At 42.5% G+C, this 26,873-nt stretch overlaps 15 protein-coding genes across 15 annotated transcripts; 3 read left to right on the forward strand and 12 right to left on the reverse strand.

Annotated features, from left to right (window-relative positions):
• Positions 1-18: 18 nt before the first annotated feature.
• Positions 19-1,698, forward strand: METBIDRAFT_134835 (pseudouridine synthase). The gene has a single exon (XM_018854373.1). The coding sequence runs from the start codon at positions 215-217 to the stop codon at positions 1,634-1,636; it is 1,422 nt and encodes a 473-aa protein (XP_018715016.1). The 5' UTR covers positions 19-214; the 3' UTR covers positions 1,637-1,698.
• On the reverse strand, positions 1,666-4,502 carry METBIDRAFT_30777 (uncharacterized protein). Its single transcript, XM_018855705.1, has one exon. The coding sequence runs from the start codon at positions 4,305-4,307 to the stop codon at positions 1,761-1,763; it is 2,547 nt and encodes an 848-aa protein (XP_018715017.1). The 5' UTR covers positions 4,308-4,502; the 3' UTR covers positions 1,666-1,760.
• PEA2 (Pea2p) lies at positions 4,487-6,286 on the reverse strand. Its single transcript, XM_018855706.1, has one exon. It carries the CDS (start codon positions 6,138-6,140, stop codon positions 4,536-4,538), a length of 1,605 nt encoding a protein of 534 aa, XP_018715018.1. The 5' UTR covers positions 6,141-6,286; the 3' UTR covers positions 4,487-4,535.
• Positions 6,287-6,886: 600 nt separating this feature from the next.
• On the forward strand, positions 6,887-8,627 carry APN2 (DNA-(apurinic or apyrimidinic site) lyase; the record flags this gene model as incomplete). The annotated part of the gene is made up of 2 exons (XM_018858676.1): positions 6,887-6,904; positions 6,963-8,627. The coding sequence occupies 2 exons, from the start codon at positions 6,887-6,889 to the stop codon at positions 8,625-8,627; spliced, it is 1,683 nt and encodes a 560-aa protein (XP_018715019.1).
• A 192-nt stretch (positions 8,628-8,819) lies between these two features.
• TBP1 (TATA-binding protein) lies at positions 8,820-9,533 on the reverse strand (the record flags this gene model as incomplete). The annotated part of the gene is made up of 1 exon (XM_018856809.1): positions 8,820-9,533. The coding sequence occupies one exon, from the start codon at positions 9,531-9,533 to the stop codon at positions 8,820-8,822; it is 714 nt and encodes a 237-aa protein (XP_018715020.1).
• Positions 9,534-10,117: 584 nt separating this feature from the next.
• METBIDRAFT_36805 (uncharacterized protein) lies at positions 10,118-10,516 on the reverse strand (the record flags this gene model as incomplete). Its single annotated transcript, XM_018856777.1, has 1 exon — positions 10,118-10,516. One exon carries the CDS (start codon positions 10,514-10,516, stop codon positions 10,118-10,120), a length of 399 nt encoding a protein of 132 aa, XP_018715021.1.
• Positions 10,517-10,794: 278 nt separating this feature from the next.
• METBIDRAFT_10677 (uncharacterized protein) lies at positions 10,795-12,021 on the reverse strand (the record flags this gene model as incomplete). Its single annotated transcript, XM_018853823.1, has 1 exon — positions 10,795-12,021. One exon carries the CDS (start codon positions 12,019-12,021, stop codon positions 10,795-10,797), a length of 1,227 nt encoding a protein of 408 aa, XP_018715022.1.
• Positions 12,022-12,409: 388 nt separating this feature from the next.
• Positions 12,410-13,048, reverse strand: METBIDRAFT_10678 (HIG1 domain-containing protein; the record flags this gene model as incomplete). The annotated part of the gene is made up of 1 exon (XM_018853824.1): positions 12,410-13,048. The coding sequence occupies one exon, from the start codon at positions 13,046-13,048 to the stop codon at positions 12,410-12,412; it is 639 nt and encodes a 212-aa protein (XP_018715023.1).
• Positions 13,049-13,948: 900 nt separating this feature from the next.
• Positions 13,949-16,555, reverse strand: METBIDRAFT_38323 (uncharacterized protein; the record flags this gene model as incomplete). Its single annotated transcript, XM_018856988.1, has 1 exon — positions 13,949-16,555. One exon carries the CDS (start codon positions 16,553-16,555, stop codon positions 13,949-13,951), a length of 2,607 nt encoding a protein of 868 aa, XP_018715024.1.
• Positions 16,556-18,224: 1,669 nt separating this feature from the next.
• Positions 18,225-19,198, reverse strand: RVS161 (amphiphysin-like protein; the record flags this gene model as incomplete). Its single annotated transcript, XM_018853825.1, has 2 exons — positions 18,225-19,022; positions 19,154-19,198. 2 exons carry the CDS (start codon positions 19,196-19,198, stop codon positions 18,225-18,227), a joined length of 843 nt encoding a protein of 280 aa, XP_018715025.1.
• On the forward strand, positions 19,185-20,465 carry METBIDRAFT_30782 (uncharacterized protein). The gene has a single exon (XM_018855707.1). It carries the CDS (start codon positions 19,587-19,589, stop codon positions 20,322-20,324), a length of 738 nt encoding a protein of 245 aa, XP_018715026.1. The 5' UTR covers positions 19,185-19,586; the 3' UTR covers positions 20,325-20,465.
• On the reverse strand, positions 20,338-21,384 carry METBIDRAFT_34768 (uncharacterized protein; the record flags this gene model as incomplete). Its single annotated transcript, XM_018856523.1, has 1 exon — positions 20,338-21,384. One exon carries the CDS (start codon positions 21,382-21,384, stop codon positions 20,338-20,340), a length of 1,047 nt encoding a protein of 348 aa, XP_018715027.1.
• Positions 21,385-21,644: 260 nt separating this feature from the next.
• Positions 21,645-24,032, reverse strand: RAD3 (TFIIH/NER complex ATP-dependent 5'-3' DNA helicase subunit; the record flags this gene model as incomplete). Its single annotated transcript, XM_018853826.1, has 1 exon — positions 21,645-24,032. The coding sequence occupies one exon, from the start codon at positions 24,030-24,032 to the stop codon at positions 21,645-21,647; it is 2,388 nt and encodes a 795-aa protein (XP_018715028.1).
• A 373-nt stretch (positions 24,033-24,405) lies between these two features.
• Positions 24,406-25,335, reverse strand: METBIDRAFT_30784 (adenylate kinase). Its single transcript, XM_018855708.1, has one exon. It carries the CDS (start codon positions 25,058-25,060, stop codon positions 24,560-24,562), a length of 501 nt encoding a protein of 166 aa, XP_018715029.1. The 5' UTR covers positions 25,061-25,335; the 3' UTR covers positions 24,406-24,559.
• Positions 25,336-25,495: 160 nt separating this feature from the next.
• On the reverse strand, positions 25,496-26,668 carry METBIDRAFT_10684 (uncharacterized protein; the record flags this gene model as incomplete). Its single annotated transcript, XM_018853827.1, has 1 exon — positions 25,496-26,668. The coding sequence occupies one exon, from the start codon at positions 26,666-26,668 to the stop codon at positions 25,496-25,498; it is 1,173 nt and encodes a 390-aa protein (XP_018715030.1).
• Between the last annotated feature and the right edge of the window lie 205 nt (positions 26,669-26,873).

The raw sequence follows: 26,873 nt of genomic DNA on the forward strand, positions 1-26,873 counted from the left end.
TACAATGAGATATCAATACGTTTCGATGCGAGTTAGCTTTCTCCCACTCCCCAGAGCCTTCTGCTATTGAAATTCGCAGTAATGCTCTTTTGAGGAAAGCTGAGATGCGCCGCACGATGCTCAGACAGTGCGAAAAATCCTACCGAAAAAAAACGCAAAGATTTGATGAGGGAAAAAAAATCTCACCCAACCTCATTGCCAACCACGTAGAAAAATGTCTGAGGAGCATATGATTAAGCCAGAGAGCGTTGCTCCCTCAAAGGACACTTCGGAATGGCCTCTTTTGTTGAAGAACTATGACAAATTGTTGGTTCGTTCGGGACACTACACTCCCATCCCAGCCGGCTCTTCGCCCTTGAAGAGAGATTTGAAGTCATACATTTCTTCCGGTGTGATCAACTTGGACAAGCCATCTAACCCTTCCTCCCACGAGGTTGTTGCTTGGATCAAAAGAATCTTGCGCGTCGAAAAAACTGGTCACTCCGGAACCTTGGATCCTAAGGTCACTGGTTGTTTGATTGTCTGTATCGACAGAGCCACCCGTTTGGTTAAGTCTCAACAAGGCGCGGGTAAGGAGTATGTCTGTATCGTCAGATTACACGAAGAATTGGAAGATGCGAAGGAAATGGGCCGTGCTTTGGAAAACTTGACCGGTGCTTTGTTCCAGAGACCACCTTTGATCTCTGCGGTCAAGAGACAGTTGAGAGTGCGTACTATCTACGACTCCAACTTGATCGAGTTTGACAACAAGAGAGGCCTTGGTGTTTTCTGGGCCTCTTGTGAGGCCGGTACCTATATGAGAACGTTGTGTGTTCATTTGGGTATGTTGCTTAGTGTTGGTGGTCACATGCAAGAATTACGTCGTGTCAGATCCGGTGCCATGGGCGAGAACGATAACATGGTGACTTTGCACGATGTTATGGATGCTCAATATGTTTACGACAACACCAGAGACGAGTCATACTTGAGGAAGATCATTCAGCCTTTGGAGACATTGCTTGTCGGATACAAGAGAATCGTTGTCAAAGACTCCGCTGTCAACTCTGTTTGTTACGGTGCTAAGTTCATGATCCCAGGTTTGTTGAGATACGAGGAAGGAATCGAGTTGTACGATGAAGTTGTGCTCATGACTACCAAGGGTGAGGCTATTGCCATTGGTATTGCACAGATGACCACGGTTGACTTGCAGTCTTGTGACCATGGCGTTGTTGCTAAGGTCAGGAGATGTATCATGGAGAGAGACACTTACCCAAGAAGATGGGGTTTGGGCCCAGTTGCCCAAAAGAAAAAGCAGATGAAGGCAGATGGCAAGTTAGACAAATTTGGCAGAGCTAATGAGAACACTCCAGAAACTTGGAAGCAAGAGTACAAGGACCATGCAGATGAGGCTGCTCCAGCTGTTCCAGAGTCCAAATTGGTTGCTCCAGAGGTTCAATTGCCCAAGAAGTCTGAACCTGAAGTGAAGTCCCAGGAAACTATTGTCGAGAAGGAAGAGAAGGAAGAAAAGAAGGAGAAGAAGGAGAAGAAGGACAAGAAAGAAAAGAAGGACAAGAAAGAGAAGAAGGAGAAGAAGGAAAAGAAGAGAAAGGCCGACGATGATGAGGAGCCCGAGAAGAAAAAGAAGTCCAAGAAGTAAATCCAGCATATTCATTTTTGTCACTCGCCCCTTTTGTACATTGCCTTTCGTCATAAATCTTCGAAATAAAACATATTTTCAGTATATTCTGCCCACAAATGTAAGATATAAAGTGTCCATGGAGCTATCTCCCCACACTCATGCAAGCATGCTCAAGCCTTTTAATACAATCACGCTTCTTCATCAGGAATATCTTTTCCACATCGCCAAGCATTTGGGTGTTTTTTAGTGAAGATTTTGCTTGATCATCGGCCAAAATCAACATGCCAACAAGACAAGAATTATCGTCCCCATTGACTATTCTGTGAACGACTTCCTGAAGCATATCAGAACTCTCCTCGAGACTAGTCGAGTATTTATAGAGTAAGTAAGACAACAAAGTCTTGAAAAAACCTTTATCTTCAACATCTAGTTTCTTACCGCGGATGAAAGTTAAGTCTTCCTTCAATTCTGGACTCTTTCCATTTGCAAACTCTTGACCACGCTGGGCCATAAGCACAATCTTGTATGTCGAGTGCAAAAGGGTCGATTTACCAAGATTTTTGTATGTATCATCACAACCGTTTTTATCAAAAGCTTGAGACAATTCGGAAAGAAGATCACCCAACAAGCTATGACATGAAACAATTTGCGATTTGAGCTCGGGCGTAATCACATTTGTTTTCGCCATTACCTGAAGATCATGTTCAGCGATGAGGACAAGATGAAGAGTCAGAAAAAGATAAAGCTCATCCGCATCCAATTTTGGAAGCAATGCGTCACATCCAATGCCAAGAGTCTTCTGAATACTTGAAATGGACGCATCTTCCACATTAATCGTCTTCTTGGATCGACTTCTGATGCGCAGAAAATAGAATCTTGCTGAATTGAGATCTCCGTGTGACTGAAAATAAGTTGCTGCCAAGTAAAGAAATTTCGAAACAAGCAACTTATAATAACACATCTCTTCTTTTGTGAATTGATCGCCATCGAAACAGTCGATAAAGAACTGAACAGAGGAAATACCACCAAAGTTGCTCTCATGCATAAATTCCACCCAGAGCTTGTAATATATCACCGTATAGCGGAGAAAATTGAGTCTGACAATTTTATCAGTGAGAAAGGAGATGCCGAATTTTTTTGTTTCGGTCTTGGCCGTAGTAAGTTGACTGAGCTGGATGTTGATGATGTCGAGACATGTTGAAAATACTTTTTTCGTTTGCTCATGTTTAGAATGATCGAGAATGTCGAGCAAACCACGTAGAAAGTAAAATAATATCACAAACTCATCAGAGTTGAGCCATTGCACCTCGAAGATGGAAACGTCCAGTTCATCATCAAGTAAAGGAACATAAATACAGAATATGCCATCGTCCCTCCAACCAGCCCAACTCGATTTGCGTTGAAGAGAAAGAAACTCATTTATTTTTGCCGCAGCCTCTTCGCCAGCTACCAGATCATTTTCTTGCACACAACATGCTAATTTTGTTAAATATAGTAATGCCATAGTTTGTGGGGAAGAATCTGGCATGAAATTTAAATTTTCAGCCTTTTCAATCGAGTAATTCGCTGAAGCAATTGCACCACGATATATATTTGTACTGGCTTCACAAAGGAGACTCAAGAATTTCACAACAGGATTTGTTTTCGTCTTCATGCTCAATGTATTAATTGAAGCAATAGCCAATGAGCCATCCCCGAGAAAAATGTGATTCGTCCGCAATAATGAGAATAAATCTGCTATATTATCGAGTCCCCCCGCCTCGTATGCCTTTTGTTTCTCGCTGAAAAACGAAGGTAAACCTTGTGGGTTAATGTTTTCGAGAATCTCGCAATACAAGAACTCATTGATTACCTTTAGTTTGGTCAAATTATGTGTGTTTGCCAAAGATATTGCCAAATTAACGAAATGCTCCGCCTTGTCCAAGGATTGAGTTTCTTTTGCGTATATTATTCCAAGCTTGTGATATATTACCAGCTCAATGATCGGGTTCAAGTAAGAGCTGTATTTTTCGATGAGAATATGCAATGCCTTGAGAGCCAATTTGATGAGACTATAGTAAATTTTTGTACCTCTTGTGTCGTTTGACTCAAGCACAAGCGAATGAGCCTTCTTCAAGAAGCTATCAGATGCACGTATGAAATACATGACGTGAAATTCATTCTCCTTTTCGGAATGAAGAAGAATATCCAGCATATCTACTTTGGGGTCATCTGCTATTTTAATCAGTTGGCTTGCAATATCTTCATCGTTAGAGTTGGAATCTTTTGGAGAGGTTTTATCGTTGGGAAATATAAGTTCCAGACTAATGGAATCCAGCTCCAACGGCAGAAAATCTTCGCTGGTATCGACAGGTACGAACTTCTGTAGGCTTTTTTCATATTGCGTTTCCAAGTAAGACTTTGGCTTCTCATAGAATCTAGATGTAGAGATTTGAGCGATTGGTTGAGAGGTTTTCTTATTTGTGGATTGCGAAGCTTTTGTGTCTTTGCTGGAGGAAGGACGTGACGATGTCAAGATCAGTACCAGGCTCAGTTGCGAGGATGACGCTTGGGGATCCTGGACTTTATTCCTTTTCTTCTTCTTTTTTTTTTGCGGGGCCTCAAACAGAACTTCTCGCCGAGAGAGCGCCATCAGTCGTTTCAAAGGCCCCCCTCCTCGTAGTCCAGATTGGAACAGATATTCGTGCATTTCTATCGCGTCAAAGGCTGGTGGGGTGTTGAGAATTGCGTATATGTGGAGTAACAAACGCGCGATGCGAAGCCGGGTCAACGCGTAAAGTTATATAGCTGAAATCAAGACTTCTCTAACTTATGTTTTCGCAATGACTTCAGATGAAGAAAATTCAGACCATTACTTGAACTCTAATTCTTGAGAATGGGAAATTTATATCATTAGTTGAGAGTATATATGGTCTGTTTATCTTTCGTGTCCCATTTGCTGCAATTGTAACTCCATCCCGCGCAGTCTAGCCCTCTCCTCTTCTAATTCCACTTCATATTGATCTTGTATATCCTCCACAATTTTTTTGAACTCTTTTCTCAAAATCGCAGTGCTCATCATTTTCAGCCGAGTGGGCGAGGCAGCGGAGCTGAGTGTGTGATCTTCCTGTAGATCATTATCCAAAGAGGATAGTAGAGACGGACTTATAGCGCTAGAAGAGGCTATAGTCTTATTGCCCATCACGTCAATTTTGAGGCTGTTTAATTCTTTCCGAAGTCTTAAAATTTCTTGATCTTTCAATTTTAAGGTGTATTTTGACTTGAAAGAATCTTTGCTATTTTCAGGCGGGACTGAAGAGCGACCTTGAAGCCGGCTTAATTCTTTCTCTAGGTATATCTTCTTCTTCCGATACTCCAGAATCGTCTTTAGCGAGTTTTCTTTCAAATAGTTGTATTTTTTCGTGAAATACTCCTGAGAAAATCTCAAATCGTTCAAAGCTATTTTGTACTCTGACAAAACCTTTTCCAGGTCTGTAGCTTTCTTGTAAGTACTTTGAGGAGTCGCCGATAAGAATGAATGATCTTTAATAAGTGAGTCATCATCTACCACTGTGAACTCAAACTCCTCTGTATCAGCAGAAGATGGCGCAGACGCACCAGCCACAAGAGCATTGATACACTCAGATGCCCATGATATCTTTTCTTGTAAAGCGACAGTATCTGATTCCGAAGGAAATATCGGTAAAGATACGTTTTTCTGTGCGGCAAGAGACACTATATGCGAGAAGAGAGCTTCAAATGCACGCAGAGACTGTACATCATCATGTCTGGGTGATTGGGATGACATGTCGAATGAGCTACCACGGGACATATTTGAGATTCTCACGTCCTCAATATACCCGGAAATAAGACACACCAAGTTGTGGTTGTTGAGCTGAAGATTAAGATCATCGAGCTCCTGCGAGGTCTTGATCAAGCGCAGTTGAAGGTCACTGATCTGCTTTAATACTTTGAGTAAAAGCAGCGAGTCCAACTCCGACCGCGAAGATTCAGGAGCGGAAAGAAGCGTTGTACAAAATTGATTCGATAGCAGACATTTATCCTCCAAGTACTTCTTGAGCTCTGTTTTTTCCGCTATGCTTTCCTTGACATCTTTCAACGTGGATAAGGAGAGAATGGACTTGGAGGATATCTGTGAAGCGTCAAACACACTGTTCTCGATCAAGACTCTCATATTTGGGTAGTCATACATTTTCAGGTCGGCAACAGTTTTCGACAAGTCCGACAAGTCAGACCTTGGGGTTAAGCTACCCGATGCTTCACTGTCCTGCAGAAATTCATCGTTTCCATCGGTGTCTTCTTCAAAGAATAACGAGTTTTCTTGAATAATGTTTTGAAGGTGGGTATTGAATGAAGATTCAGCAAACAGAGACTCTAGAATATGTTGTGGCTGGAGCTGAGAGCGTACCTGTTCCTGAAGCTGAAACTTTAAGAGCTCAGGTGTCGTGTTGGAAAGATTGTAGGAGACATCGTTGCAAACCTTGAAAGGACTATTCTTCATGAATGTTTCGGGGTCCAACATTTTCAACACCTCTTACAGATCAGAGTGACTTCGGCTTTATGTGAAGTTGGCCTCTCACTCAGATGATTCTGTCGAACTTAAATTCCGGCCAAGCTAATGGAAACAAGTGCTCTAAAGTGACGTTTCGAAGAACTTATTGAAGTGACAAGAAAAAACCAGACCTGCGGGCGGGCGAGACATTGCTCTTGACGCGTCGCGCACTAGAAAAAAAAAAACAAGGTCCTTGATGCGGCTCTGCATTCCTGAGCTGTTATTAAATAAGCTGATTGTGGACTAGCCTTCATATGTAATTGTTCAGACTTAATGAAACAATAAGGAAAAACAGGGAATGATGGCCTTGAGCCCATAATTTTTTTTTTTTATTTTTGGACGATGTATTCCGCTATCATGTTTCCTCTCTTGCAACAAGATTTCGCGTCTCCGCGTGTGATTCAGAATCAATTAAACTTTGCCCAGCCCTGTCCAAGTACTTTTTTGAACGACCGTGGGCTGGAAATTTCGAATCAGTCTGAACCAATCTAATCTTGGAGTCTTTTTTTTGTCGAAAAAAGCCTCTTAAAACAGAAGATCCACCTCGAGTAGCGAAGGTCCTCAGTGACATTGATCCTTCTATTAATCATCGACGTAGGGACTCATCGCTCAAAGACGTCAAATTCGCTTTCGGTGCGTTTGTTATTAATCACGTGCCAATTTGTAGGGCCTTGGTGCGAGAGTTGATCGCGACTTCAGATGCGGAACTCATCACCATGGACCTTCATGCACAAGTCGGGAGGGAAGAATCTGGCTCTGCTCGCTCGTGAGCCCCAAAAAGCTGGCCTGGAGATAAGATATTTTTCGTTCAATGTGAATGGAGCAAAAACGTTATTCAACTATCATCCATGGAACCAGCTCCAAGGAAACTTCAATGCATTTCTTAGGGCCGTAGATGCGGACATTATCTCACTCCAAGAGCTAAAAATTCAACTGGACACAGTCACACAGTTTGGCCTCAACAAGGACTATAGATCCTTCATTCTGATCCCAAAATTTAAGAAAGGCTACAGTGGGGTCGGTCTTTACGTGCGGCTTCCTCAGCAAGATGAGTCTCCCCAAGTACAACAGGCTCTCACTGTGGTGGGGGCCGAGGAAGGAATAACCGGCAGGTTGAAGGACAAAATAGAAGGTGTGCCCTATATGAATCTTCCAAAAGAACAGTCGATTGGAGGCTATCTATTGGCAGAGGACATTGCACAACTCGAATTGACTGAGCAGGACATGCTTAATCTTGACTCTGAAGGCAGATGTGTCATTGCTGAACTAGCAAACAATACCATAGTTGTCTCTCTATATTGCCCTGCAAACTCAATGGGTACTCCTGAGGGCCAGAGCTTTCGCTTGAATTTTCTCGAGGTGATGTTTCGAAGATGTGCTAATCTAGAAGCCCTAGGCAAGAAGGTAGTTGTGATGGGGGACATCAACGTCAGTCCCGATCTTATAGATAGCGCAGAAACTATCAATGAACTCATAAAGAAAAAAGCTGTGGTCAATAACTTGATTGAAGGGGGCTCCGAATTCGAGATGGTGAATCGGGAGGCGTGTTTGAGCTTCCACTCGTCCACCTTGCACAGATCTTTACTACACAAATACATTTTTCCTTCTTTGGAAGGGGCCCCGAATTGCAAAACCCAGTTTTTATTTGATACCACCAGGGTTGTCAAGAAACGAGAGCTTGCCTTATACACTGTTTGGAACACAATGACGAATTCGCGACAATCGAATTTTGGCTCTAGAATTGATCTCATTCTTATTAGTAGCGAAGAGGACTTGCGGCAAATTAAAAGGGCCGAGTTACTATCGTTCTTACACGGCTCAGACCACTGTCCCATATTGACAGATCTATGTGTTGCCCACCAGGAACTTCATCCCATAAAACGAGTCAATAATCTATCATTCGAGGCAAAGAAGTTTTACAATCTAGTGAGGCACCGTGATATTTCAACCTTGTTCTCCACAGCAGCTATTAAGCGATCATCTGACTCAAAATTTTTGGATACTTCTGATACCTCCGAGGCGGAAATAATGAACAAATCTGAATTTCAAACTCATGCAAAAAAGAAAAAACCACCCGCGTCTAAAAAATTATACTCTGGGAGAAAAGCTGCAACTTCAAACATGTCGCAGCAGCCAATTCAAAACTTCTTTTTTCAAGTGAGACCTGACAACTTACGACATGCCCCGCAAGATCCGGGCCCTCAAGAAACCAAGCCACTTGAAATAAAAAAGTCAGAAGCTGTAGACGTTATTTCGCAATTTGCAAACCTTGTTTATGATAATCCTCCACTTTGCCATCACAACGAGAAGTGCATTCTAAAAACGAGCAAAACGCAATTTAGTAGGGGCAAGAAGTTTTGGTGCTGTGCACGAGCTTCCAAAGGTTCCATTGAACTTGGCGATCACAGATGCAACTTCTTTGAGTGGACAAAAAAGCCCACAGATTCACTAAATTGAAGTACAAAACAGACATTCATGAATGCAACGTAGATTTGTACATGCCTCAAAGAGGCAATAATGATGAAAAACTAAAAATACATAAACCCTGACAAACCATCCTTTCCCGCAATTCTATCGATGCATCCCGATTGGCCTCATTCTCTCTTTTTTCTGATTTTTTAGTGAGATCCCGCTTCCATTAGAACTCAATTACGATTTACGGAATTCACTCAACACAGGGTAGATAGCCTCAAAAGCAGCATAAATCTCTTCTCTTTGTTTTGCACCTGTCAAGACAATTTTCCCCGAAACAAAGATCAATAAGACAATCTTTGGTTTAACCATTCTGTAAATCAAACCAGGAAACAATTCAGGTTCATAAGACGAGAAAGTTCCATGCGAAAAAGCAAGACCCTCTAATCTGATAGGAAATTTCACGTCACAAGAACCAACAATGTTCTGAATTTTGAAGTCGGTGAATTTAGCATTGAAACCCAACTTTTGTATGATACGTGCGTATTTCCTCGAGGCAAGTTTGGAGTCATCTTCGGACTTGGCACCAGTCACAACCATTTTACCAGAAGCAAAAATAAGTGCTGTGGTTTTAGGCTCTCTGATACGCATAATGACCGCAGCAAATCTTTTAGGATTGTATTCTGCATTACGAGCATGCAAAGCAATGGTTTTCAAGTCTAAGCGACAGCCCAAGTTCACAGTAGCCACAATATTTTGAAGTGTGGGCACAATTCCAGACATAGCACTGTCCTCATCATTCTCGTTGGGTTCCATGACGCCAATATCTCCATCCTCACTTTTCTTCACATGTGTCACGGCTGAATCAATACCTTGAGGGAAAGACAAAGAGCCAGGGGCTGTGAATGTGGATGCTGATGCAGCTGTTGTGGGGAGTTTCAATGAATCCATTTTCCAAGCTGGATAAATCTATTATATATGTTTTAAATAAACGAAATGAAACCAAAGATGACAAGTTAATGTATCTTTGTTTATATGAATTTGATCACAAACTTGATCAATCGGGTTTGTTGAAGCCAGGTCGATGTCAAACTATATTTCTGAAAGATATAAATTGAAATGGTGTTTACAGTGAAGATGAAGGCACTGTATGCAATACGCCAGATGACACAAATTCTAGGATTCAAGACCGCGGGGTCGGAGGGGACGCCGCGCCTTTTATAGTCGTGCACCTTTGTCCGGGTAATTGCCATGCTAGTGTCTATATGAAGGACACTCATCTCAACCACAATAGTTTGGCAAGGAATTCGGGAATTTTGAACCTTTATGCCTCAACACTCTATGGAGACGGCGTATTCTCAGAACATTTGGATACACGTCTGATAAGTGTCACTTTGTATCCAAAAAAAAAAGAAGGCGGTGTTCTTGATTCTGTAAGATTGAGAGGGTGCCCTTACAACTCGCGATTGCTCGTTTGGCTGAAATGAAGGTAAAATGCTGAATGATGCCAGTCAAAACATGAAGACTTAGTCTAATCAGCGTTCCCTCAAGAGTTTGTTTCTTTTCTCCTTCTTTCTCAATCTATCAACTTTCTTGGCATGCATCTTTTGAGCGATTCTTTCATACCTCTCCTTTTCTTCAATAGCCTGTCTCCGCTGCTTGACCTGCTCGATCTTCTTGTTTTTCTCGTCTGCCTTTTCTTGTTTCAAACTGTTGATACGCAGCTTGAACTGTTCATTTTGTAGTTTTTTCTCCTCTCTGAGTTTCCAGGTGTTCATTTTTCTCACACCAGCAGATTTTAAACGGAATGCATCTTTTTTAATCTTCCAGTCCTTTCCATTTACACGAGTACCTTCACCTTCATCCTTTTTCACTAACGGATCGATGTATCTCTTGGGAATATCCTTAAATTGTTTCTCTGAAGTTGCACTCATCTTTGCTATGAAAGAATTCCGACCTGAAAAGGATGAGATGAGATATGTGGAAGGTACCCATACGATCGTGCGCGGCACAGAACAATTCGCACGCCTCAGGGCTGATATTAGTTCGCGACTCAGTTTGAACTAATGCACGAGGGAAAGGCGAGTAAAATATCGTTTGGCTAGACGGTAAATACGTCCGTTGATCCTGTAAGCCTTTTGTCAAAGATTATTCATTTATGCGAAGCAATCAAGTATATAGACATGCTCTAATTCCCTCAAAATGTTGGCTTTCAAGATGAGCTCTGCTCGTCGTAAACCTCGGCACGTTTATCTATGAGTAGGATAGCTCGGCGAGTCCATTTGCGCGTCCTAGTATATCTTGAAAACCCATCTTCATATTTTTGATCACCCCAGTTTTTATCGTAGTAAACCCATCCAGTCGGGAATCTAGAGCGATTATACTCAAGATCAATGGACCACTTATCGTCCACCCATTGCCACTGGTATGTGAAAAGGTCATTTTCATACACAGGGAAAACAAATTCCGCATCTGTATGTGGATCAGGGGCCGAGAGCATCAGTTTTTCATAGCAAAAACTTGCCCGCTCATTAGGCAATAAGTACTTGGACCAGCCAAGCCCAAGCCAACGTCTTTCGTTTTCCAAGACATCATATCGTACAACATGTTTAAGCTGCGTCAGGGACACAACAACTTTCTTCAAAATCACAAAATTAATCGCCGCCTGAACAGTGTCTGCGATCGGATTGCTGCTAGCTTGGACCTCTACATCTGTGCCTGACGGACTGTGTGTTCTCGAAATAGTTTCATGTGCACGAGATGTCGGAGACGAGTAATTGCTTCGCATCAAGCGAATGTTTAGGCCTGTGAGATGGTAGATTACCTTTCGCAAGTAAGCAGACCTCCAGAGCAATCTGCGCACAGCAAATGAGAATGGTGAGTGGTATGTAAGCGCAAGCACACCTACAAACCAGAGGCATGTCTGGGGCAGAAAAAGGAACTTGACAATCACTAGATGTATGGGTGAAAGGATGACAGCCCCAAGAACCATTTTGATGTAATTCCGCATCGACATATCGAGATGTTTTGCAGGGCGGAGTAAAAGCTCAAATCGTACAGTGATATTGTGTAGCGTCAGCAAAACCTCATCAATGGTAGGCTTTTCATCAAATTTGGCATCATGCATTATAGAACTCGTGTTCCAAACCACACTCGAGAACACCAACGCAGCAAGAGACGGTATGAACCAATACTTCAAGTATTTCCAGTATAAGACAATCACGGAGTACAGAGCCACGAAGAGAATATTAAGGAAGGGGTCGTCGTTCGTCCAGGTAACAATTTTGAGAGCATTGTCAATGACTAGGAGATAAGGAAAGATGTTCGAAAGTGCCGAGGCTAGAAGTGGATTGTCCACAAGAAGCTGTGCTTGCGTTAAGGTGGATAGAAGCTTGGGTTCCGTGGGCTCAAACAATGCATAAACAATATTGTCGGACATGCTAATATGATATTTGTGCACGGGCCACAGCAGAAGGCTCAAATGAATGTTGAACGAATTCCAGGAACGCTCAGCCTTTAATGCGGAGAAGCTTGGCGAGGCATATGCGAAGTCGCATTCGCAGTCGGGACATTCGCACAATTCGACCTACTCCAACTTTTCCCGACTTCCACGTACTATTTGAATTTTCCGTTGAGATAAGGCTCAATCGTACTTTTCAATCAATACTGGATAGCGTGTGATTCACTACAAACCTGTGTCTACCGATCCATTTATGTGTTGTGATATTATAGTATTTCGTTAAGTGCCGTTTTCGTTATTGTTGATGAGAGTTGAACCTTTGAATTACTGAAACAAATTTGACGACCTCATCACAAAGTGTCTATCCTTATTGCTTCGGCACTTCCGCTTGTGCCTTTGCATGTTGCTGAATAGCCTGCTTTTCACTCTCTTGCTCGTCTAGGTATCTCTTCCACTCGGGCACAGGAGCGGGGAGCGAATCGGCGAGCTTTTTCTCATGCATGCTTAAAAGAAGAGTACCCAACAACAAAACCACAGTGATTGCCTGGGCGTATACTCTTGCCTGAACGGCTTTTTGAGCTGTGGTCATATACTTGTCCTTGTTGACGATTGCCCAGGACCCCCACAAAGATGCTGCCCATGCACCAACGATTATTTTATACTTGTTATCGTTCACTTTTGTGAAAATCTTGTCGCCCGTGGATAAGGTCTCCCAACGCTCGAGACGTTCTTTCTCAACCTTTTCAAGGTAGTCCGATCTGTGAGTTTGTTCATCGAACTTCACGGAGCCATCGTCGGCGTAAAAAGCTGCCATACTGATTGTTGGCATTGCCCACATAGCGGCCTTGATGGATGCATTAAAATTCTTGTAAGGAACAGGATATCTTCTTTTCACACCTGCAACCATGAGGCCTGCTAACCCTGCCCCGACCACTGTTCCTTTGAGACCCTCTATGAGCACTGTTTGCCAGTGAGAGTCTCTTTCTTCGTCATTAAGAATTTTCATCTTCGATTTTTATCTATGGTTTTAACTTCTGTTTGTGTACCAAAAGCCAGAAAATGGGTTGCGGATTCCGCTACTTTATATCGAGGTTGGGTATTAAATTGCTACATAGCGCGCAAAGATATTTGGCCGGCTTTGGCCGATTACTCTGCAATGAGAGTTTCGCATTGCTTGTCGGCCGGCCCGACCCGACACCGATGACCACATGGAACAAGAATGGCGCCATTGTGAACTATATGCAGGCGTTAATGAGGTGGTCTTTTACGAAAGAATTCCAATTGGCCTAGCTTGCAAGCAATGCTTCTGGGGCCAGTATTTACAACTTCTCAAGGAAAGCATCCAAAATACATATCTTATGTTTTCCTATGTAGATGCTGCCAATAGCCATATTTGTTTATTTTCTCGTCTAGAGTCAAGAAAGATTCAATTGAGTTGTTCCGTGGAAGTAAGAAATAACGCATTAGGCTGATGACAAACACCTGCATTATTGGTACGTGTAACTGAACTGCATATGGGCAATTCCGAGGCCGCCTGCAGAAAGTGAAAAACGGGGCAAGCGAGGCAGTCTTATGATTTGACAATGTTGTCTGTTCTGCACGATTCTAGCTTGCACGGCACTTGTGTTCAAGCCATCATTGCTGGAATAGTACGCAGACCTAACACACAGATCTAGTACACAGATCCAACGCAACCTTTAGATTGTAATTGTTCCAATGTTTATGGTAAAGGCTTGCCTGGCTCTGGTACTTTTAAATATGTTTTCGAAATAGAGCCACATGGGCTGATCACATTTTCTACTCTGGGAAAGACACGCCCTCGGATATATCGTAACATTCACAAGTATTCAAGCTTACCAAGATATGTGAATAAAGGTTTGTATTCATGAATTAATTGCGATATAAATTAGGTCTTGTAATCGTTAGATCTCGCAAATCTTCTCTCGATCGTTCTTCTTCTCTTGTTAATGAACAACAACTCATTCAGGTGTTTACCGCCGTCGGAACTAGAGTTCAAGAGGGGGGATATCGTGGATGCAGAGCCTGAGTAATAAAGGTCGTTCTCAATGAGTTTATCGTTTCCAAGATAAACGATTTTTACAACACAACCGAAAGCGATAGCAACAGCTTTGAACCCAAATTTGGTGATGAGAGTTGGCCGCATGAAATAACCATTTTTGTCTAACAGGTCTCTCATTGGGATATCGTATTCTAATATCTTACCGTTCAGCGCCGTGACAACAATTCCTTGCCACTGATTACTGAATATGTGTAATTTGTCTTGTCCTCTGTGTGGTTGCTTTGTACTTTTCCGGTTTCGAAGGGAAGAAAGACATACATCGCCGTTCGACTTGTCAATATCAAAACTGCGATCACCGGAATCGTCAAGTTGTTGTTCATCGGACATCACCTTTTTTATTCCAACGATGACATTCATATCGGTAAGCTCCCACTTTTCAATGTTGTCGAACCAATATTGTTTTTCCACGGCAGCATCGAAACCCAAACAACGGATTTCAAGCGGATCTCTCTCAACTCTTAAGCATATGTTATTTCTGGACTTTTTGTTTTCGAGCTGAAAGGTGTGAACTATAAGTGTTCGATCATAAAGGTCCTCGTAAATCAAAGAAACGGATTCAAATGAAACACAGCCGCAAAATTTGCAATGGGTGGGCTCTGAATGAGAAACGCGGAACGTGCCAGGCTTAAACGTTCCTATGTGAAAAAGCCGTAGCACAGTACCAGTTTGAATATCGATTAGTTCGGCTTGAAGATTCCTTACACGAACAAACATCCCAACGAAATCAATTGTGACAATAGTTGATTCGTTCATAGATCCAAATTTGCCAAGTCCATAATCCACGTCTCGGTGAGCCTCAGTATTTCCTTGCCTATGCATATTTTCGGAAAATATGTGTGACTTGGAGTGCTTTTCTGAAGGCAACCAAGTTCCTCTTGTCATCAAAGGAGGGGCGAAATTAATCAGCGAATTAGAAACAAAGTATTTGTTGGTTTTGAGCTTTGAGAATCTCCAAATGTTGTTCACAGCTGAGCCAATCACAATCTCATCGTTCGAAATTGAGCAAATGACCCGATCATTCACACGTGCTGTTATCAAGAACTTCAGCGAGAGAATTTTCAAATCAGCAGAGGATGGTTCATCAGAGAACACTTCAGCCAACAAGTTGTATACTTTTACCTTCACAGAGTCACAAGAGATGGTAATCATTTCACCAGTTTCCAAAATCATGACGAATTCTTCGCGATTGAAAGCATCTTCGTATTCTCTTCCGGAATTATTTTTTGCCGACGATGAGTTATTAAAGGTTCCAGTCATCAAAGGTGGGGGATAATTTCCATGCATAGTGCAAAGCGATGCATCAGAACCTCGCTTGCTTCCACCAGATAGTTTTTTACGTCTCAGCAAGAGCTCTCTTGCAAAGAATCCAGCAACTGTCTTTTTTCGAAAGAAACACAAGACCGGCTTCATCTTTCTCTGTGCTTGGGAAAGTTCGCTTGTCAAAGATATTTCCCAGACGTACTTTTGTTCATTTTTGCTGTAACACTTAATACGGCAATTTCTGTTATTAATGAGCATGATGTAATCGCCCTCATTGCTGATTTCCACATGATTCACCGGCCAAAACTCTTGTCTTTTCTTTGGTGCAACTATGTTGTTTTCGAACTCAGTTGAAATATCCACCACCCCGATCTCTTGATTTTTTTCTAAGGGAGACCATAATGAAATGTGGTGGTCTAAATCAGTGGTGACAAGGAATGGTGCTTTGGGATTAGCAAAAAGTCCCAACTTGTCTGAAGAGTTACACTCGTCTAAAGTTATCGCTTCAAATTTGCGAGTACTATCAATATGCGACAAGTCGGAGAACTGCATTTCAGTTTGACCCAAGATAACAACGGAATTTAGGTTCTGTTTTTGAGCCTCAGAAAATTTTAGCCTAAACGTGATTTCGGAGATGGCAATTATGATTGTGATAACGGTGAAAAGTTCGAAAAAATATAATGCATCGATCTTGTCCGCAATGATAGTACTTGACTTGAACAAACTCAAGAATTCGTTTATATGTCCTTTCTCCACTAGGTGAGTATGAATAGCAATTGTAACACTTGCACACATACAAAGCAGAGGAATGATTTTCAGCCAAAGATATTTTGGGGAATGCGGTGAAACTTTTAGAAGATAAGTTCCCAACTTGTGATTCCATGAATATTTCCCATCTGATTTGTGCTCGAGGAGTCTAGCTGACAATGGATTTACTTCATGTAAATTAGGTAATTCTAAATCGTTTTCGATTGTCGCTTTTGCGAGAACATCAGTCAAGTCAATTCTATGCAAATCAATGACTATGATGGCAACCATATAAGTCAATTGAAGAAAATGATCAACGATTAGAGTGATGATGGTAAGTCGGAGATATTTCAGGAATATTTCACAAAATGCAGCCCAGACAAAGCTATTCACAAAGAAACGGACGACTAGCGCACAAAAGCCCATCGTTGTGGAAAGACCTGCAATATTGATCAACAATATTATGGTTGTGTTTGGAATAGGGGCCATATAGTAGTAAGTGTCTAAGCGCATCATTCTTCTAATGAAACAACTGACATGGAACACACCCTCAGAGTTTGCAACGCTGCTATTAAACCCAAGATAAAATTTGATTAATCTTTTATGAAGACTTTCAGGTTCACCAAAGGAAGAATCGCCAGCCAAGTCATTCACTGTTCGAAATATATTTCTTGAGCTTAATATCAAGACTGTTAACGAGTAGTATCCGAAAACAAGCAAGTTAATAGGATATGGGGCGTCTGGCCATTTTGGGGAGTGATTGACCCTGGATTCAAGAGCCAAGGAAACAAAACCTGAAATCAAAATACTGTTTAGCCAGCCAATGACCAACCCGATACTGGACTTGACTTTATGACTGTTGAAAATGGACAAGTAAACTTTGAGCACAGATACGGTAAGAAGGAGTACCTGGATCAGTCCTATGGTGTATACCAACCAGTTCAATGATGCGTTTTTTCTAGTAATTGCATTGTAGTAAGAGATAAAATCATGTCCCCCATGAACTGTCGTTATCATACTTTGAGAATTGGGAGCCATAGAGATGCCGTTCCATTCCGGTAAAGCCAAATTGGTTTCTTGTGAGAGGAAGATGACCGAAAGTTGCTGAGCCATATATATAACGTGGTTGCGTTTCCCGATGTCATTGAAGAATACTGATACTAACCTTGACGGAAGATCGTGATTTATCATCTTCAAGTAGCACTTTTCAATTCGTTTCTCATCACTGCTCTTTGTCGTCTCAGTCATAATATTATCCGGCAAGAACCTGAGCGGGGAGACCACAGTCGTAGAGCATGGCACCTGGTTGATCCATTCAAAAAGTTCGAGGAGACTCTCATAACGTAGAACATTGTCTCCGGCAAAAGATACCCTGGTAATTGTCAAATTTGAGGCGGTTGTCTCAGACTCCAAACTCCAGTTCGAGTCGCGGTACGATACATGAAGCCCGTTTACGAGAGTGCAATCATTGAGAAACGTGAGCAAGCTTCCATTCAAAGGTTTGAGCGTGATATCATAAACCGCAGAATAAGAAAGCAAGAACACCGAAAGAATTGGGATCATGATGAACAACCTCGGATGCCTCAAGAGGCAAGCCGTCCAAGTGATCAACCAATCATTGACAGTCTTCATCTCGGCATTGCCCCAATCTGAAAAAAAAAGAATGAGCCAAAAAAACTAGTTCAGCGAAAGTCGAGAAAATGGCGTGATGTGAGTCTATTTTTTGCGACTCTGGTAGCTCGTTCCTGGGTAGGCCTTGTGCGGCTTGCGGCGTTCACGAATGAAGTTCTTCCTCGACCAACCAGATTACTGAGAATAGCTTAATTCTGTTTTCGGAAGAATATGCATCAAATCGTGCCATGTGCCTACAATGAAAGCATCGTGACAGATCAAATTACTAGCTTTTTCGTTTATTAGTTTGAACATCAAGAAATGTCAACATGTTTGAGTGACGTCTTCAAAATTTCCAATGAATTCGCTAATTGTTTTATTGACGTAGCTGATGGTTTACGCAAAGATCCCAGCTGTAGACGTATGGTGGGATTTGAGTGGGTTAACACCTACTCATGAGTTAGCGCCGAAAACGCTTGGTCTGCTATTTGGCCAAACTAGCAATGCTCAAGCCGTTCATTTGTGTGAGCAAGTCATCAATCTTGCTATCCAAGACACCGTTAGCGTACTCGTCCCTGCTTGCCTGGTCTAATTGTTGCTGTACTTGAGCGAGTCTGGAGTAGCCTTCGGTGCAGAACTTTAACTGAATCTTCACCAAGCTCTCAAAAGATGGATCGTAGAAAGGCACACGCAAGCTGATGAGCTGGGGCAATTCTGCTTTTAATTGCTCGTTCAATTCATCATATATTTCTTTTGCCATCGCCAATTCTTTCTCTGCCCGTGGCAACTTCCCTGCGTCCTTAGCAGGCTTGTCCACTAGTCTTCTGACCTTTGCCTTGCACTGGTCAAGATCAGTTTTTTTGTGCGCTCTCTTTTTGACAGCCTCATCAATCTCTCCGAAATAGTTCACAAACTTGGTAACGGGATCCAATATAGTCTCGCGGAAAGGACCGTCCACTTGTTTGACGGTCTCTTCGTCAAGCTCACGCACGGATTGGAGGTAAAAATTACCTGACGTAGAGTACATCGATCCATTTTGGCCAGGATCTTCATACAAGTTGGATACAATCTCAGCAATCGTTACCTGGGATGCCGTAACTGCTCTCAAAGAGTCTAGGTAACCTTTCGACGCCTTTTGCAAGTTTTCTCCTGCTGTTTTCAATGTTTTATATCTTCTCTCCTCGGAGTCAAAATCCTTGTCCATGGTTTTATCCACATCTTTGACGAGCACGGAGCCACCGGCTCTGTTAATCGCTTTCTTAAATCCGTCCCACGACATATCCTTTTGTCTAAGGTATACGAGAAATTAGTAAAGTTTTGTGAGTGACCAAGTTTGTCGTGGGGTAGTTCATGCAGGAATAGAGGCGCTGCACTCATGAAATTACCTTTAGATACGGAAAGCATTGTACTTACCAGAAAGCTACAGCTAAACCAAACAGCATACCAACCATTCCACATGGTGTATGCTACCTTTCTTGACTGAAAGAGTCAAACTATTTATAGAAAAGTGAATTTCATGTAATCAATTAACTGAACGAGCCCTTGGATTTGGCTTTTCCTCAATCGTTTACTTTCATCTTTAGCTGGAGAGAAGGTTAGAAGGATAATCTTCATCTCGCAGCTTAGATTTGCCGACTTGGAAGAAAAAAAAAATTAATCAGATATTTAAACCAGCATATTCAGGATGCAGACTTCTGGAACTTTGTGGGATTCGCACCCAAAATTTCAGCACTCTTCCAAACACAAAGCAGATCCTTCTTTCGATTGACGCAAACCTTTCAGAATTTCTCACAACAAATCAAACTTAGCGGAAAATCCAACATCAAAATTACTTAGTTCACATTTAATGTTCGACGTTAGCCCCGTGAGTTCAAATCTTGGAGCTTCGCAAAATCCAAAACCGGATTTCCGACAGGACCAAAGCTCGGGTTCAATTGCACCATCTGTAGAATCGCTCAGAAAAAAAAACACAAGCCTAAGAGTATTGCATCCAAACACTCCGTTACCCGGTAGATGGTGGGGATCACAACTGCAAGAAAAGAATCCGTCGGGATCATCGAGGATTCCGAAGGAAAAAAAAAACCCCTTTGCGATTAAGAATGCAAGTCTGACCCACCTTGACGACGAAAGTTCCATGGATGAATTTTTTGAAACGGTAAATGAGTTAAGCCTGCTGCAACAAGCGGATCGCTTTTCAGAGTATAGTCCTTTAAGCTCAGCTTTGGAGGACTTTGACCCTGAGATCAGGCCACATATGACAGAGCCTTTGTTACCGGACGGCTCGCCGCTTAATTTTTCGGCTATCAAGCTGTGCCGAGGCGAAACCAACATTTACTCAGCAACTCCTTTAGCCCGAGTATGGGAGTTTAATTCCGATACCGACAAACATGAATACTCTATCCTCAACATTTTGGCTGATGAGTTCGAAAATTTGGACGAAGATGCATCCGAACCAAAACAAAGTCTCTGGAGCCAGTTTAGAAAATTGACAGTTGGACTCAACGAGGACGAGTACAACGAGTGTTACCCTTGGGCCAAATATTGTATCAAAAGTTTGCTGGACGGAGAAGAAGACTCCGAGTGAGTCAGGTGAATAGCTAGGAATAATATGCCTCGAGCGCAGCTGATGCTGTTTTCTCGAAATTAACCCTACTAATTTCCATATGCTTCCACTTGGAACTTTCCTCGTTTAGTAGCGTTGTAGAACAGTAAAGAGATGCTCCAGACCATGCTCCAAGACTTATCTTGCCTGCAACGTTGCATTTTGGGAAGAAGGTAGAGGCCTCTGATAGAAACCTTCCTTTCATTCCGGGAATATCTGACCTCAACCCTGTGAATATGATGTTCGCCACTACGCACGCACGGCAGTCCAATTCTAAAGTCTGAATTAAGGCTGCTATTGCCTTCGGCAAACTGTTTTCAGAAAAAAACGCTGCTTCAAGGATCTTTTCATTCGTCTGAATTTCTATTTCTATGTCCTCGAAGCTTTTTGCATCGTGAGGAATTAGAGGCGAATAATGAGTCGCTTCGCCTGAAAACTGAATATACTCTTTCGCGGGCAAACTCCTCAAATCAACAACAGGAACAACTTTGCAAGATTCCCACTCCAATGAAACCACCAATGCATTTTCTACGCCTGCTCCCACACAGCAACAGGGAGAGTATGGCAAAAAAGTGACGGACGCTGTCGTTCTCATCATCAAAAACTTCTTGCAGAATGTTGACTTTTCCAATGCAGACATCGAACGGTCAATTACGAAAAGTTTCGTCAATAAAGGAGAGACAAGAAGTCGCGTATGTAGTAAAACCTTGACAATCGTGGCTAATGTGTGGAAATTGTCCAGTCCCCAAGCGAACCATTTCAGGTCTCTCTGATCCTTGTTGTATGCCTGGAGCATATTCGAATATGTCTTTGATTCGGAGAGCTCTCGTAGAATCTCAGTTCTCAAGTTGTTTGGAATAGCATGTGAATCAATTTGCAAGAAACTCGGCAGGGACAAACTGGAGGTAATTGGTGGTACCAAATTTTTCCATATCGGGCTTCTCAGGGTCAATCGTACATGCTCTGACGCCTCTCCTGCAAAACCTAGCTTGATTTCACACGAGTTGAATTCAAGGATAACAGCGAAATATTCGTCTGGCATAAAATTTTAGTTAAGGAAACTTGATGTCTGCGTGTGCTCCGCGAGCGCCCTCTTTAGCTACTTACGCGCGTCCATTTCAGAGTGGGAAAAAGTTAGACCGGTTTGACGGTAATTTCAGAATGTAGTTCAAAAAATTAGATTTCGGTAGAGAATAAAAAGTAACTCAGAATTTTGAGAATAGAGAGACGATTGCAAGTTTTATTTATGACTTTGGCTGATAATAAGTGTCTGCTATGGGAGAGCCAAACCTCCGTAGCATTCTACAAAAAGTCGAGATCAGCATCATCAATATCCATAAAGTCATCATCTTGCTGTTCAAAGTCGTCTTGTCGGGGTTTCGGTTCGACTCCAGGCCTATCCAGAGTACTTTGTTGCTGTTTTTGATGAGCTTCGAGCTGCTCAAGATTCCACACAGAAACTCCTTCCTGATCCTGAGGGTTTGATGGCTGAGATAAATTCCTCAAAAACTTTTTCGCCGCAGCTAATGCCATATCTGTAGACATGTTCGTGTCTGAATCGTAAAGCGCTTGCGCAATCCACTTGGGTAGTTGTCCTTTCTTGTTCTTGAATCTCCGGTCCGCTAAAACCATAATACCATAATCGTCCTTTCCACGTAAGACACGGCCTAAGCACTGAGCAGCATGTCTCATCGCATCGAAAGAGAGGAAGTCATTCTCTTTGATTTGGAAATGATCACGCATGAATTCTAATCTTGCTTTCAAAATTCTGGACTCCGTGTACTGGAAAGGGATACCAATCATCAAAACTGTACGTCCGTAGTGATGATCAAAATCGATACCCTCGGACACTTTTCCACGTGCAACTGAAAGTAAAACTGCACCTCTACCGTTTGAGCATGCCTTTCTATATGTTTCTAGTGCCAAAGAGGTCTCTTGGGCATCTGGTGTTTCGACCAAGATCAATTTGTACTTCCAAACTTCATCAAGAATTCCCATGGTTTGCCACATGGAGATAATCGACTCCATATAAAGGTATGAAGGAAAAAAGACCACCATACCGTCTGGGGTGCATTTTGAAAATTCAATAAGCAAGGAGCCGTAATTGCGCACAACAGATGGGTCGTTCCTAATCTCAAATCTAGAGGAGATTGAAGTTTGATCGGAGCCTTTGGTGACAATCATTGGCAAAAATGATCTGCGATCTAAAGTCATGGTGTATGACTCCTGAACCACGGTCTGAAAATTAAGCATTTTCGGATACATGTCTAAAGGCGAAATTGTTCCAGAAGTTATGATCACAGACGAAAAACGGTCGAAAACGGGTTTAATAGCAATCGAAGCATCTAAGCATGTGAAATGTAGAATTGGATTTGGCACCGTTGAGCCTTCGGTTTCAAAAGGTTCTAAAATTAATTGAAACCCTGTCTCGTAAGTGGATACCAATGTCGCAAACGTTGCCACGTCTTTCAAAGCATTGAGATCTTCCACGTCTGCCAATTCAAGTGTTCGTACAAGAAGAGATAACCTCTCCGAACAGAACCGCAATGGCTTGCGGTCAATAAAAGTTAACTCTTTCAAATGCTGCAAGAAACTAACTGGCGTCTCGCTTATGACATGCAATACCTTCATCCTTGTCTTGAGGTACTCCACAAAGCGTTTCAAAAATGAAATGAAGTGTTCAGCTTTTCGAATATTACCTGGAATAGCTTCATCTAGAAGATCTTGGGGAAGAACCGGGTTAGCCATGAAGAGCTCCTCGTCTCTCGCAATTTCATTCTGTCGGAGACCTTCCACCAACTTCTCATATTCGTTTTTGAGTTTTTCGTTGTCTTGGGCTTTCATTACATCAACTGCATCAGCCAATTTGTTAGCACCACGTCCAGCACGTTTCAATGTATCATCAGTGAGATACAAAGATAGGGACTCAATACAAACGTTGTCAATGTTATGAGCTTCATCGAAGATAACAATGCTATCCTTGCTGAGCTCCTTCGAAACACGCTCTGCAATTTTAGGATCAAGCAAATAGTGATACGAGTAAATGACAACATTGCAAAAAGAAAGCATTCTTCTTACGGTAAAATAAGGACAAGTGCCTTGTTGCTTGCAGTATTTTATCAATGACTCAAATGAGTACACACCCGCAGGGATGAGATCATGTTGATCAAAATCGTATAGTTTTTCATGAAAAGAGCAAAGCCCAAGCTCGTCGGCTTTTTGAGTCATTTCTTCAGGCGTGATGCTCTGCTCTTCAAGTTTCTGTTTCAATTGGCCATTGGTGACTCGGCGGCATTTCTCGTCCACCACAGCGCCTTTTCTCTCTTTTGAAATAGTAGGATGCAAACAAAGATTCTTTCTACTCGTGAGCCCCAACCCGCGAAAGTCTTCCACGTACCCAAGTTCGTTGGAACGGTAATCCATTAGATTTTGTAGCTCTATAAGTGCTTTCTCGATCTCTGACATGGTACGGGAGCAATATACAATTTTTCGATGTTCAGGATAATGCATTTGGTAGGCAACAGTTAATGAAAGCAATGAAATGGTTTTGCCGGTACCAGAAGGCATCTCTAGAATGCAGTTGCCACCCACGTCTAAAGACTTCTTGATATCTGACATGTACGCATACTGCTCCGGGTATATCCTAGGATAAGGAAAAATGACAGGCAAGTCATCAATGTAGAACTTCATCTCCAATGCCAGGTGTGTTGATTTTGTTAGGATGCTGAACCCACTGATGAAAGTGTGTGACAAGTGAGGTCAGCTCAGTATTGGCGAAGTCTGTAGTGCGATGAAGCGATTGCGAAGCCGCATAAGCCACAAGTCCTATTCAGTTTATTCAGTGTCAAACAGACGGATTCAAACTGCCTGAAAATTGCACAACCAAAGTTCCAGGTTCAACTGTTTCGTGCATAATTCATCAGTTTTTGACCAAATTGTCATGTGTATCGAAAATTGTGCAATCGTACCATCCTGGTGCACACAACAATAAACACGCTACCTTTGCCTGTCTCGCGTCTTTAGCAATTGCCCAGAAAGGCAACATACGAATAACAAATGACTGTCTATCGACATTTATATTTTGAAACCACTAGATAAGAAGTGCACAGATAAATAAAATAAGAAGAAAACGACTGCAAGATGAAAGCTGATATTGATCAGCATACATCGGCACCCACACTTTACAGATAATATATACAGAGGATTGAAGTATCGAACTAGGCAAATCTAGTCTCAACTAAATTTTTGAGCTTCGGGAAGATGATATCAGAAGAGTCGCCAGAAGCCGTGGCTAAAATGCCCTGCTCTTTGTAGTACTCTCTCAACGGACTTATCTCCTCATTGTAAGAGTCTAATCTTTTCTGAAAAACTTCGGCCGTATCATCACTTCTTTTCAGGAGCGGCTCTCCAGTAATATCATCCTTGAAGGCAACCTTGGGTGGGTTGTAGTCCAAATTGTAGACCCTTCCGGATGGAAGGTGAATCCATCTTGCCTCCACTCTTTCCAAGATAACGCTTTGGTTGACATCAAGCTCGACCACCAAATTCAAGGGCGCACTTTGCTGATACAAGACTTTGTCTAGCTTTTCTGCCTGCAGCAGCGTACGAGGAAACCCGTCCAAGAGCCAACTGGAACGCGCATTTAACCATTTGTTAGCTCTCAATTGTTCCGTTATCAAGCCCACCATGATCGAGTCAGGGACCAAATTCCCCCCCATTGATATATTGAGCTGCTTGCTCACCAAGTGCGCTTCCCTTTGCAAGCTCGGCTCTTAGCGTGTCACCTGAAGACATGGACTTGATACCTGAAAATGACTTCAAGAGTTTCGAGGTCTGTGTACCCTTGCCAGACCCCGGGGCACCGAGCAATAGAAGCCTAATGGGTTTGGAAAGTTTCATTGAGTTTGAAAAAGCCGGACCAGGCACGGATGAGCGAATGTATTCCCAAAACAAAATTGGTTGCACAAGCCAAGTGAAATTTGAAACGATTGGCTCGCACTAGAGTGGGGCAGCCAATATGGTGCAACTCTCCGGGTGCGAGTCAGGCGAAAGCTCGTCACGTGGTACGCAGAGTGTCAATCGAATGTAAAATTGGGTGCCCACATGAAAGACTTGATTTTGGTATTTTATTATGAAAAGATGGCTAATTCCTATTACTCATCGTCAGAATCGATAATTCTTCTCCTCTTGCGCCTGTCCTCGTTGTCGTCAGGTGTTGAAGACTTATATTTGAACTGTCCTTCGGACTTCAAGCTCTTCAATCTCTCGGCACCCTTGTCAAAAGCCTCCTCTTCATCATTTGCGTCAAATCCTTCCCCATCCTCTTCCTCGTCTTCGTCCATCTCGGGTTCTTCGTCGTCGTTAGCGACAAAGTCGTCTTCATCATCATACTCGTCGTCTCCGTACGTCCGCTCAAATCTTTCGTAGGCAGAGGAATAGCTACCACGACTTGGCGCAGGGCTATCGACCTTCCCTAGTCTTTCCTCCTGAAGCCTTCTTCTTTGCTCAAGCTGTCTTTTCATTTTGAGGGTTTTTCTTTCGTCTTCGTCAGCTTTTCTTTGTTTCATCATAGGGTCGTCGTTGGTCAATGTGTTAAGAATCTTGTCCTTCTTTTGCACATTCTTCACAGCCTGCGTCAATTTTCTATGAGTATTGGTAGCAGTTGAAGAGGGCAAGAGACTTGCCGACTTTGTCAACACCGAATCGTTTTGTAAGATCTCGTGCTCAACGTGACTTCTTGCGAGGAAGTTGTCCATGAGAGGGAGATCTCTGAAATCGAAAATTTCTTTTCCAATCTTGAGTGATAACAGGCCATCGTCCCACTGAATGAAGTGCGCGTTGGACTGTTTGATAATCTCGTCGTTTCCACTGTTGGAATATCTCCACCGGATAGTATTCTCATTCAAGAGCTTTTCGGAAATAGAGGCACTGCGCATAGCTGCAGAGTCCAAAGAGCTCTTACTTCTTTCAATCGCACTTTGCTGGACTTTTTCTTTGAATTCGTTGGGGTCAAATGGGTGGGCTTCAACATTTAGATAAACAGGCATTTTTATTGAATAGGTGTCCTCTTCTGGCTTATATGACTTCGCGTGTCGTGGTATGGTAATATCAGCAACTTTGAGTTGTTTCTCAGATTCCTCTTCCTCGTCTTGACTATCCTGATCAGATTCATTATTGACTCTTCTATCATCTTCCTCACTTTCATTTTCGTCCTGCGATTGTGAGGCGATCTTGGAGGTTGTTTGGTCTTCATCTTCATCGTCACCAAATAAGTCTTCAACATCCTCTTCTTTGCCGCCCCGGTTTGATATCTCTGTATCAGACATTTTGGTTTTGTGGTGTGTCGTTGCAGTAGATGGTTCGACAACGATGTTTCGAGGTGAAGAAGTTGAATGAAGTTCGCGTCACGTGACCAGCTATATAATCATCGTTGGTCAATCAAGAAGTCTTGAGGCGCACTTGCGTGGCTTACAACAAGTACCCGTGTCGGGCAAGAGCATACAGTATGACAGCATTCTATGCCATAAAATC

This window comes from Metschnikowia bicuspidata (assembly GCF_001664035.1).
Source record: "Metschnikowia bicuspidata var. bicuspidata NRRL YB-4993 chromosome Unknown METBIscaffold_1, whole genome shotgun sequence".
Lineage (NCBI taxonomy): Eukaryota > Fungi > Ascomycota > Pichiomycetes > Serinales > Metschnikowiaceae > Metschnikowia > Metschnikowia bicuspidata.